Below are 13740 nucleotides of genomic sequence, written 5' to 3'. Positions count from 1 at the left end.
TTTGTTAGGAATCTAACAGATGCGAAATTTAAAACTTCTAGAGGGCAATTCCAAAAATCTCAAATATTATTTTAACTAAAGAAAATGATGACTTAAGATGCTGAAATGGAAAAGGATATTAACAATGATGAATCCAAACCTCACACCAGAAAGCAATTTAGGCAACCATCAAATGATTTGATATTGCCTTGACATAAATGGGGATTTTGTTGAAGCAAACCATACTTGACTTTAAATTTACTCTTTGGCTATGTTTTGATGGGAGAGGCTGGGAAGAAGATAACCTTAAATCAAGCCACAATTTTCACTAGAAATCATTTTGTTTGGCCTGGGGCCTTCTTCTACTGAAAAACAAAGTAGCAGTATTTTAAGCTATATTTTTTAGTCAGAGTTACTTTTACACCCAATTTATTATTAAAGGTAAAATGTTAACCATTGTTTGCTTTAAATCCTTATTCATTATGAATGTTTAATAAGTACTAATCTACCTATATGCACATATCTACGTATTTAGCAGATAGGAAGAAACTGTTTCTCCTTCTTCTTGGAAAAAAAAAAAGTTAGGATAATTTGTTAGTATGGCACAGTGGGCAACCTCAGAAAGAATAAAAAACTGGAACTGCTTCAGGATGGCAAGAAATTTGTTGCTAAATGGTGAGATGGCTTAGTATTATTTTGTATATTTGATATGTTTGCTAATATTTAGGCTCTGAATTAAATCACAGAATCACAAATTTTTAGAATGGAAAAGGATCTCAAAATTCATCTGCTTCAAGCAATATCTGAGGAGAAAACCTTATAGCACCCTTAGCAAATAATAGGTTTTACAGCAGACAAAGCACTAGGCTTGAAATTACAAAGACTTCCTGAGCTCAAATTTGGCTTCAGAAGCTAGCTGTGTGGTCATAGGCAAATCACATACTTAACCTTATTTGCCTTGGTTTCCTCATCTGTAAAAATGAGCTGGAGAAGGAAATGGCATACCATTCCAGTAATCTTGCCAAGAAACCCCAAATGAGGTCATGAAGAGTCAGACTTGACTTATCAACAACAAAAAATCCCTTTAAGACCTCCAGTTATAAGGAATCTATAACTGTATAATTGAAAGTGAAAATTTTAATCACATAGTTATAGCGTTAAAATACACCAACATTTTCTAATATATTCAATCAGCCAGATCCTTAAAAAAACTTTTTATTTTAGTCAATTTATTTTAAAAATAAATTTCTCTTGATTCTGTCTCAAATTATCTTTGCTCTCACAAATCTGAAAAGCTATACAGCAGTTCCTAGTTATCTTTCCTTACTGAATTATTTCTTCTCATTTGATTTCCTTCCTCTTTTTTGTTTTTGGTGGGTTTCACAATGAAAGAAGATTATGTTATCTTAGTGGGTGAGAGAGCCAAAGTATCCTCCAGAGTTTGGATTATTTCTTCATTACAACTCTATAGATATATTGTCCTGTTTGCATTTTTAATAGTTTATAATAATATCCATATAGCTATTATAAGTATTGGACTGAAATGCATATAATTTGAAGTAGATCTCCATTTCATTTTTCCTTTTGTCAAAATGCACATTAATCCTGATGACAAACTTTCTCCTAAGAATTTTGCAAACTTAAAAGTGCTACTATTACTTATAATATTATCAGTTACTATTACTGTTAATGGAATGAGGCAGAAAAGCAAACAATAATGCTTTTAAATGAATCTCATATGAAACAAAAGTTATCAATACAAATTCTTAAAAAAGAAAAAAAGCTATCCAGCAAAACCAACTCAACACATCATAGTTAATGAAATATGCAATATTTTACATCAAAACTCTCCTACTTCTACAGAGAAGACAAAGAGATGTATTTTTAAATTGTTGTCCTGGTTCAAGATTCTTGGTTATTTAAATGATATAGCACTATTTCTAATTTTTTTGTACTTTTTATTTACATTGTTGTGGGCTTTATGTATATTATTTTCTTTCTGTGAGTTTATGACAGCCTCTTTCCTTTGATCAGGATCAAGATTGATACTGAAACAATTTGGTGTTTTGGACTTTCCTATTTTGAAGGAAATTAACTTGGAATCATGTACTTAACATTGACTTGTTCACTTAATGTGGAATCAGGTACTGTGATGTTTTGATTTATGTTTACACCACCATGACACAATGTGTAGTTAAGTTTCCAAGATCTGCAAAATGTAGAAAAATTATACTCACATAAATAAGTGGCATAGCCAAGTATTTCAAATGACTTTTAACTCATTTAACAGTTATGAACTGCTTATGAGGTTCAAAACACTACATCAGACATTAATCATGACTTAAATGACTACAGGCTTTTAACTATAAGACTTTAGTGAATGGTCTTACTGTACAATAGGATTTTCCTAAAGTGTACATCTAACAATCTCTTTATATAGAGATTAGTAGTTTGGCAGAGTGGGTATGATACAGGCTATTTCCGAGCTTGGATATTTACCTGACCTACTGGACCTCCTCAGGAAGGAAATGGATTCCTCTAAGGAAAACACATGACAACAGATTAATAGCCTAGTATGTGAACGGTAGTCTTTTCATGAGATAACCCTAAAGGAATGCAAAGTAAGCTTACTGTTTTTCCTTTCTAAGAAGAGTATTTTGGTTTGTTTTCAGTTTAAATGTAAGAAATTCCATAGTATTAATTCATTTATTAAAAGCATATATATATATATATATGTATATATATATATGTGTGTGTATATATATATATGTGTGTGTATATATATATATGTGTGTGTATATATATATATATATATATATATATATATATATATATATATATAGTTCTGACTAGTCAAACTAAAAATAATTACTGACTCTTTAGTTGTGGATTTTTTTCATTAAGATTGAATATGACTTGTATTAGAGTCAAGCAAACAAATCAACAAAACTCAACTATTATAAAAGGCTACCAAAATTAAATATAAAGAGAGCTGGCTTATGTGGACCCTAGGCAGGTCACTTAAACTGCTTTGGTTTTCCCCACATCAATGAAATTGTTTTTATCCCTCATTTTAGAAGAGGACCAATGACTTTAGGAAGGTGATGTCTTAACTTATTGGATATTAGATTTACAGGATAATATTGAATTTGAGTGAAGCAGGGATGAGCAATCAGCCTCACTCTACTCTTCAGCTTCATAGAAATCCAGTGACAAAACAAAGGTTAGGACAAGGGGCAATGATTATAAAGGGGGAAATCCCTTGGACTAGGAAGAGAATTTGAAAATATTCTTTCTAAATATGTTCCTTATTAATATCTACTTCCCCATCCCCCCTCTCCTGATCTTATTCAATACTGCCTGTTATTTACCCCTTTCTTGTTGTTCTGGTTAAGTCATTTCTGATGCTTTATAACCCCTTTTGGGGTTTTCTTGACAAAGATACTAGAATTATTTGCCATTTTCTTCTTCAGCTCATTTGACAGATAAGGAAATGAAGTCAAACAAGGTTAAATTTGTGATTTGCCTATGGCAAATTTACACAGCTAGTAAATTTCTAAGGTTTGATTTGAACTCAAATAAAAATATTCCTGATTCCAAGTTCAGTGCACCACTGTACCACCATAGTAATTTTTTCTATTTCCTACCCCAGGCATTTTGGGTTAGTAAGAAAGGGAAGATTTATAGGAAATAATCCCAAACTGCAAATGCATAAATGGTGTATACCCCCTTTATCATTTGTTCACCCACATTTATCTTATCTATTGAGATACATCTGAATGGGGAAATCTATTTTATAAGTAAAATGTCAACTTCAATTACAAGGACTCTTCCTGGTGCACAATGGGACTTTAATAAAGCCTACTAGTATTGATCATATTACATAACTCAGGGCATGCTTCTTTTAGAATTTTCCTCTAAAAAGTCCTCATACTGACATTCAGACTTGGAACTTGGTTGAATATTTTCATTATCTTCCTGCAACTCTCATTAATTTTTTTTTTTCTTGAGTCATCCTCTCTACCCCACCCTAAGCAAAATAAGAAACATTCACAACACTGAAAACTAAGACAAGGATTATTAACCATTTTTTGGTCATAGAACTCCTCAGGGGGAAAAAAAAAAGTTTTTAAATCCACAAATAAAATACAATTACAATTACAAAGAAAACCAATTTTGTTGAAATTGTTATTTAAATTTAAAAATACTCACAGACCCCAGATTAAGAACACCTTTCTCTTTTTTTCAGCAGGACAAACCAATCATTCAACCTCTAAGTCATTTTGGACATTTGGACAACTTTACAAAAACTTGAACTAACCACTAAACCATTCCATTATAACACATGTGACCATATGCAATGTTTCCTAAATCAATTCATAGTATCATAATCATGGCTGCAAAATGTTATCATAAAGGAAATAAGATGCTTTTCAATAGAATAAAGCCACTTTAAGGAGATGTCACTTGCAAATAAGAGTTGAGTCAAATGGGTATTTAAATCACTGAGAAATAAGTTGATTGCTTAACCACATTAATTCTTTCATAACAGATATACCTGTAGGAGAATCTTGGTCTGTTATCTTTTGCATGATGTTGTGGATAAGAAAAAATTTTAAAAAAGACATTTCTTCCTTCCCCAAAACTAAAAGTGCTCTCTCCCATTTGAAATTATTTTATATGTTCTTTGTTTGTATTTTGTAACTTTACTGGTATGTGGATTTTCTCCTCAGGAAAACTTAAGCTAGAGGAAAGGGATAATTTAAATCTGTTTTTCTATTCCTATAATTTTGTTCAGTATCTAGCTCACAGTAGATGTTTAATAAATGCCTGATATTGGAATGAAGAATTCAGGCTCTTAATAATGATTAAGTTTCCATTGGTTGCTATTTACAAAGCATTTTAATCAACTCTCTGAGGTAGGCAGTGTAAGTTTTATCATTTCTACTTTTTTGAGGAAGAAATTGAAATCCAGAAAGGTTCAGTGGCTTGTCAAGATCAGTTAGCTAGTGAATAAAAGATCTTCTGACTCCAAATTCAATTTTTTCCACTGCACATACTAAAAACTAAGAATGTAATTAGCTAATCCAATTCTAGAGAGTTTTTAACAGTGTTATTTTGTGGATAGACAATGAATTTATTTTCATGGCATTATCTACAGTACCAAAATACCACTCAAATGAAGAGAATGAGGCATTCCTTTGGAATTTACTCATTTTGAATAGTTACTTAAATAGAAATAGTTAGATCATTTTAGGCCATTTTAGGAAAAGTTATCCTGACAGAAATTAGTTGATATGTTTTAATTTTTTATTGCATTTCTTTAGTCTAAATTTTATTTTTCTTATATTTTAATCTCTTATAATTTTATATTTGTAAATCTATTTTATAATTTTCTTTCATAATAAATTTATTTATTTACTTCATATTCTACAATTCATTTAATACTATTTCTCCCTCATCACAGAGGTCATGTAACAAATATGCTATATTGCTTAGTTTCAAGCTGTCTTAAGAGTTAGAAAAAGGATTTCCGGTTCAAGCAACTCCTACTTTTCCCCCAATGTGTATTGCTCCATCCCACTTCTAAAAAATACCTTTAAAATAAGACCTTTGACAAAGTCTTCCATTCTGCTTGAAAGCATCTAATACTAACATGTGAGGGAGTTTAATCCATTTTTGAACATATGTAATGGTTCCAAAGTTCTTCTTTATACTACACCGAAATCCTTCTTCCCAGAATTTCCAGCCACACATTTTATGTCTGCTTTATGGTACCACACACAATAAGCCCAACTCTATTTTTACATGACAACCCTTTAAATAATAGAAGACATTTCTCTGTCTTTCTCTGTCTCTCTTCACTGTTTCTCTTTCTCTTGATTTCTCTATCTCTGTCACACACACACACACACACACACACACACACACACACACACACGTTAAGCCTGCTTTTCCTTAAGTTAAATATATCTATTCCATCGGATCTGGGTCTCAAGTGACATCTTTTCAAGTCTTCCTGCTATTCTGGTTGACCTTCCCTAGATATACTCCAAAATCTGAGAACATTTTTGAAAGACCAATCATTTGCTCTTGAATACTAATACCATGTTTCCAATAGTCATGGACACTAGAGAAATTAGCGGATACTTATTTGGAATGACTACACATTTTTGGAGATAAGATTCCTTTTAATACAAGGATTACACTAAATGGCTTTTGAAATCCTTACTAGTTAGGGAAAGATGTTAATTTGAATAACAACTTCCATTAAGAGAAACTATAGAATAATTCTGGAAACCTCACATAGGGCAGAATGTTAAGTTTCTTTTAAAAGTGAAGAGCAACAAAAAGTTATCAAATCATGCATACCCTTGGACCCAGCAGTGTTACTACTGCGCTTATATCCCAAAGAGATCTTAAAGAAGGGAAAGGGACCTGTATGTGCAAGAATGTTTGTGGCAGCCCTCTTTGTAGTGGCCAGAAACTGAAAACTGAATAGGTGCCCATCAATTGAAGAATGGCTGAATAAACTGTGGTATACGAATATTATGAAATATATTGTTCTGTAAGAAATGACCAGCAGGAAGATTTCAGAAAGGCCTGGAGAGACATACATGAAGTGATGCTGAGTGAAATGAGCAAGACCAGGAGATCATTATATACTTCAACAATAATACTGTATGATGATCAGTTCTGATGGATGTGGCCATTTTCAACAATGAGATGAACTAAATCAGTTCCAATAGAGCAGTGATGAAATGAACCAGCTACACCCAGCGAAAGAACTCTGGGAGATGACTATGAACCATTACATAGAATTCCCAATCCCTCTATTTTTGTCCGCCTGCATTTTTGATTTCCTTCACAGGCTAATTGTACACTATTTCAAAGTCTGATTCTTTTGCACAGCAAAACAACTGTTTGGGCATGTATACATATATTGTATTTAATTTATACTTTAACATATTTAACATGTATTGGTCAACCTGCCATCTGAGGGTAGGGGAAAATTAGAAGAAAAAGTTTGGCAATTGTCAATGCTGTAAAATCACCCATGCATATATCTGGTAAATAAAAAGCTATAATAAAAAAAAAAAAAGTGAGGAGCAAGAGTAGATGCATGTATCTAACTAAAGTGGACTGAATAAGAACCTCAACAGCAATTGAATGATCATGATATTCAGATTGTGGTTCTAGGCTCATCATTAAACAAGACTTTAAGGAAACCATTTGTCAGATACTCTCTGGAAGCTTCTTCTAGCTATCAAAGAATATCATGGAAATTGGATTGGGAGTTAGGGGACCTGGATTTTAGGCCTAGCTGCCTGATCATTGTCAAATCACTTAACCCTCTCTGGGCCTTATTTACTAGATCAATAAAATGAATAGGCTGAAATAAGCTGTTCTGTAAGCTCCATGCTTCTTTTATCCTTGTGGGCTGAATAAGATAGACAACCAGCTTTCAGCTGCAGATAGATTAACAGGAGCTGAATATCTTTTTGCCCTTTGGCATCTTCTTCGATATGTTTCTTTACTACCAACAGATATGTGATATCCTTATAGATAACAGAATTTTTTGCCTAGTTTAACTTCTTTTCATCTTAACATCTTTTTTCAGTTTTCAATGATATTCAATAATGTCTTTAAATTTGATCTCTACATTAAATTAAATTAATTTTGAGCTCTACGTTAAATTTGATCTCTACATTTGCCTCACTAATATTCACTCATAAGTATTACTTCTCACTAGAATATATTATAATAGAAAAAAATGTTGAGAGGAAGCTACGAGCTCATCTTCTCCATCCAAATTATGGACTTATATTTTTATACAAGTTGGTATAGGATGGATAGGTTGTAACAGCACCAATAGAGGAAATAACTATTCCAATGAATCAATAATTAGAATGTAAGCTTTTTGAAATACTATTCTTTCAATGAATCTATCACCTGAAACACAGAAACTTTGATCATTTTGTCTTATATCTCTATTCTGTCTATGTCAAGATCCAACATTCTAAAATGCATTGATATTTCTAATTTGTGTCATTGCTATTTAATTACACAACTTCTTACTACTCATCCCCATCAGATGGCAAGCTCATTAGGAGCAATGGTTCTATAGTTTTCCCCTTATTGAATCCCCAAGGATACAACACAATGCCTTATACACAGTAGGCTCTAAATAAATATCTATTAAATTAAAGGAAAATATATATTTTCTCTCTCTGGGTGTCTCTTTACTAAATGAAACACTGAGTACTATTCTGTCTAAACCTTCTCCATTTTGTAATGGCATAATTATCTTTAGAGAAATAAGTTTTTTCCTCCTTTAAAACTATAAGCCTTACAGCTTAGCAATTATTACTCAAACCTATGTGTACAAGATTTAGTATTACAGAAAGCATTAAAACAAATGATTTCATACTTGAGTAATTCTCCTAAGCAAGTAAGATACAGGATATAGAATGGAAACCATTTTTTAAAGAAATTATATTGAACCACTGATAATTACAATGTCATTGAATTATGCTACATGCACACAAATTCTTTATAATCAATGTTCATAACCAGGGTAACCAAATAATTTTATGCAGCTTAAATTGCAAATAAATTGAAAGTCTAGCTTGATGTTGAAGGTTAGAGAAATATCTCACGCTGGAATTCACAATATTGAAATTTCCCAAGTTATCTGGGACACAAATTATTGAGCACACACTGTACTTTTCCTCCTAATATGGCAGATAGAAAGATTTTTTAACCTTCAAATGAATGAAAAGAAGAAATGCACATCTATGAATATAGTCTATTCAGTCAACATAGCATTTAGCAAAAGGACTTTCTCTGAAAATATAACGTTTGTTGGAGTAATTTTATGTCAAGCAGAATGAAAAGAAGTTTTCTTTGTATAGATTGTACATGACTGGTTTGTGTGTGTGTATATAATTTCTCTTTGATATATAGATAAATGTTAACAATGTAAAAATCATGTTTGTTTTTATTCTGATGGCATACTAATGTCCAGAAAAATATACCTCTTGCTTTCTCAAAAACAAGAAGAAAAAAGAACAATTTCCTCTCTAACATAACAAAATTTTACTGATAGATTCCTTTTTCTCTGCATAGTTGCATAACTGTTATTAATACCAGAGGAAGGAACAAATACCCAGAGAAATTGTGTGCATCCCTAAGGATCAAAGTGAATTAAAAAGACATTCCCCTTCTTATTCCTACAAAAACTATCATCTTTCTTCCTGCCCTACCATTGTGCCCACTTTCACTCTCCAAAATTGTCTGTGTATTGCTAGGCGTTAAAGCATGAAAAACAGATGTGTGGTACTTTCTTATTTTATTGAATCAAAGTAAGAATCCTCCAAAATTAATTTTTTTTACCTATATGATTCAGTCCTTCCAAAGCACATAATATCTTCATTTTACATATTATATGAATGCAACTACGTAGTAATTAGTGTATTTTGTTAAATTTTTTCACATACTATTTATGTTAAAGGTATTTTGATAAAATAAAAGGAAATATAGATACTCATATCGCTTTCTGATTCCTGGCCTTCTATAGATATTTTATTCATGTTTATAAAATGTGACATTTATTAGCTATCCTTTGGCGTATATTTTAAAAATCTTAAATAAAAACCTGATATATTAGGACAAATGCAAATATTACTGGAATGTTACTTATTTGATTACAAATGTATTCTCACATTATAGCTTTGAAAGGGTTGCCATTTCTTTATGTTTCAGACGGGGACAGTATTTCACATGATTCTTACTGTATACTCTTACATTACTGAAACAAAATTATGGTCAAAAAAATTGATCTCTACTGTTAATTTCATGTTTCAAGTTTCATGACTATAGCTACTGCTAAATTCATTGTCTTGATAAAATCAGTGTCCCAGAATTTTCCATTGGAATAGTTTCATTTCTATTACTTAAAGAAATAGATCATAATGAAAACTTCTATCTTGTGGCTACTAAAGAGGAGATGATTTATATAATTAGCAATAGTGACAACCAGGGCTAAGTATCAGGTACAAAGGTGGCCAACCACTCCAGGGGGAATTTCAAGAGAGTTTGTTAGGAAAATTAAACAAAACTCCCTAATAGTAAAAGTTTTTTTAAAGTTATTTTTGAACAAAACAATGTTAATTAAAAGAATCCTAAAGGATTCATAGTTGTATTACCTGTTATTAAGGTCAACCTATCTCCTTGGTTCCACCTTCATCTACTACTCTAAATAACATAACAGTTAGTATCTATTGATTTCCTTATACCTCTTAGTAAAGTTCTTGATATTTATTTTTCTACTAAGCAATCTTAAAAGACACTGATGACTTTCCCTCCTTGGATTCTTCAGGTAGAGCAGGTTACACAGGCGAAACTCTAGATCTTTGTAGGATCTTGGATGAAGGGATTGATTTCATTATATATAAAATTCCCTTTAGTAAATCAAGAATTAAAGAGATTAAACAATAGATGTGTTTAATTTAATCCTATTATCAAGAAATAAACTACCTAGAACCTGTAAATAGAGAAGGAAAGTTTCTTTTCAGACTTAATATATAATATAATCAGGTGATTTATCGTGTTTGATCAACATCACAGTATGTGTTTTTCCTGAGAGGAAGAGCTTCAATGTATGTTTACTTAAAGCTTTTAATGTGTGGTTCCTTTTCTTTTAATTGATGCCTTCCCAGCTAAAATTAGCCAGTGAAGATAAACTATTGGATTTTTTTTTTTTAAATTTTAATCTTCATAGTCTTAATATCTCAGTTGTAATAGTACTTTTAAGTAATTATTTCTTTGGAAGATGAATAGATCTCAAGGGTTAGGCTTTGCTTGTTCTTTCTACTCAAAAGTAGTCTACTCCAATTTGGGTTCTTAGAATCTAGATACGGCATTGGAGTTTGGGGCGAATTATATTGAGGTTGAACCTAGAGCTCAAATATTTTCTGACTTATTACATTATTAAATTAAGATCAAATTTCAAGATACTTGGGCAATGAAACTCACAAAATCTAGTTTTAAGGAATATAGCCAAATATCACTTAAACATAGAATAAGGGGTTTCCATGGTTCTTATTATCCTCTATTTTTTCCTCCTGAAATGACATAAGATTTTATTCCTTGGTGTATGATGAAGATACAAAGAATTTTCTTTAAGTGAAATAAATGTCCCATAGCTAGATTTTTATCTCTTTATCTATAATCTACCATGCTCTTATGTTAAAAACAAAAACAAACAAAAAAGGATTGACACATCCAAAATTCTAGCAATCACCTACATGTTCACAAACATGGAAATAACAAGTAATAGTCTACTTCCTACAAGATCCATTCTTGTGTAACATTTACCAAGTGCCAAAAACATGCTAATCCCCATCAGATAACACAGGCAAGGAGAAAGTCTTCACCTGCTTGCCAATGAAATAAGGAGTAAAGGGTTTTGTTCCCATGACATTTTCTGGCTCAGAATGCATGTCACTAACCTTTAACTTGTCATAGCGCTCACTCAAAGCCGCCACTTGATGATCTCGGTGTCGCCCAACCAGTTTACATAAGGCACAGATTAGTTGGTCATCCGTCACACAGTACATATTCACCTTCTCATCCTCATGTTCCAGACACATCAGCCCTCTGATGTGGGAATCTGGAATCGGTTCAATGAGACGGTGGCCTGTGAAGGGCTTCTTATTCGGGTGAGTTGCTTTCAGGCACTCCTCACAGTAGGACACTTCACAAGTGACACAGGTTTTCACAGCATCCTGGGCAGGGTCCTGGTCACAGAATTGACAGAGAACTTTCTCGCTGGAGGTCATGGTGTTGCTATCGAAGGCCCGCTCTCGGCGGGTCTCACTGGGAGAATTTGGCCCACTCACAGAAGCCTTCTGAAACCTGTCGATAATGTTTTGCAGGGTGACGTTACGCTTGAGTCCCTCTAGACCTCTCTGGCTGAGGGTGATGACATAACGGCAAGTAGGGCACTGGAAGGCAGTGATGGATTCCACAGATTCGTTGGTGGCGCAGTGGGAGACTAGGATTCGATGTGCACAGTTGAAACAGAGGCTATGGGCACAGGGCAGCAGTAATGGGTCTTCAAATAGCTCCAGACAGATAGGGCAGGTCAGTTCCGACTCCAATGTTTCCATCTTCAAGCAAAGCTTTCCTGTGTCGTCAGCGAAATCCAGGGAAGCTGATCAGCTATCTGGAAAACACAAAGTAAAATTCGATTAGGCAAGAGAAAACACGAGGGGTTAGTCATGAGACTTGGGGGTTGTCAACTTTTGCTGCCTTTCACATAACCCTGTTATGGAATCTACATGAAGCTTTGATTTAACAGAGATATATCCATCAATGGATTTTACTTCTATTCCCATTTGGTGAAACTAATAATGATGGTATTTCTCTAAGATACTTCTTCCCAGAAAACAGTGATTTCTTAATTTTTCTTGAATTAATTTCTTGATTTTCTTGAATATTTAGATGGCAAAGCCCAAAGAGGTCAGTAATTAAAGCTTATAAAAGGATTTCCTTAAAAAAGTGTTTCTTAACCTGGGGTCCATAAATTTTTCTAGAAAAATACATTGTTAACTGTAATTCAATGTAATTGTTTTCCTTCAAAATTCTATATGTTTCATTTTATGCATTTTAAACCATTTCCCTGAAGAAGAGTGTTCATAATTTTCACTACATTACCAAAAAAATCTATCCATGACACAAACTAGGTTAAGAACCCTGACCCAAATAGCAGTTACTTTAACAGCTTTAATACTTTGGCTCAAATTCAGAAGAAATGGAGAAATGAGTCAAACGATTATGGATCATTTCAGAACCCTTTATTGTTAATAGTTTATCACCCCTAATTATTCATGTTAGCACATGTGTTTTAATGATATTTTATTCAGCAGTGCAGCACAGGTAGCTGAATTAAGTGGAATGCCAGATATTTCTATTAATGCATATAGACATAAAAATCAACATATATCATCAGTGATTGAATTTAACAATTGATAATGCCAACTTTTGGAATACTTGATCTGAATAAACTATATCACTTTTCACGATGATCACTAGGAAAACAGAAACATCTTTCACAGTTTATTCTCCTAGCCCTCATAGGTAGAGGTTGAAAGGGTAATCAGTCAAAACGTTTTTTTTTATTTTTTTAATTAAACTGGCCTTAGCTGCCCAGGAAACCTGGCATTCAAAGGGTGTATGATTTTAAGATAGGAAGCATGTCGTTGTGCATATGTGAAAGTACCCACCATCCCCCATAACTAAAATGACACTTGATTCTTTCTTGTCTATGTGAATTACAAGAAGTGATTGCTGAAGGCAAGAAGCCTTGCCTAAAGTTTTCTCTTCCTAAAGCTCTCTCATCAAGACCCCGTCATTGTCATGAGCCGACAGGCCAGTGGAGCAGAAGCAAAGGACTCGCCCCACACTCACAGGGCTGTACTTCTTCCCCAGTACAATCATCTCCAACTCTGGACAGCTTCAGATGGCACAGCTGCACACTCCATTCACTGTAAAGTCGTTGTTTGGTTGTGTGAACCCTTGCCACCCTCCCTCCTTTTCCCCACCACTCACCCTTGTGTAAAAAAAAGACAGGGAAAATCCACACACCAATCTTGGTTCATTAAGGGTGAAGAGAGCCTTATGCTCATTAGCAAGCTTGGGAACCAGATCTCTTTAAACCCTCTCTGTTGCACTACAATTAACGGGGGCTGCGGTAAC

The 13740-nt window shown here is 33.3% G+C and overlaps 1 protein-coding gene across 1 annotated transcript in view; it reads right to left on the bottom strand.

Annotated features, from left to right (window-relative positions):
- Nucleotides 1-13740, bottom strand: part of MID1 (midline 1) — a gene marked incomplete in the record, with an annotated part of 137949 nt that overhangs the window by 111014 nt on the left and 13195 nt on the right. The window contains 1 exon segment of the mRNA XM_074300020.1: nt 11493-12208. Coding sequence (XP_074156121.1) covers nt 11493-12152 — 660 coding nt within the window.

Source organism: Sminthopsis crassicaudata, chromosome 3 (genome assembly GCF_048593235.1).
Source record: "Sminthopsis crassicaudata isolate SCR6 chromosome 3, ASM4859323v1, whole genome shotgun sequence".
Classification (NCBI taxonomy): Eukaryota; Metazoa; Chordata; class Mammalia; order Dasyuromorphia; family Dasyuridae; genus Sminthopsis; species Sminthopsis crassicaudata.
Note: the sequence above shows the minus strand (reverse complement) of the source record. Positions and strands in the feature narration are given on the sequence as shown.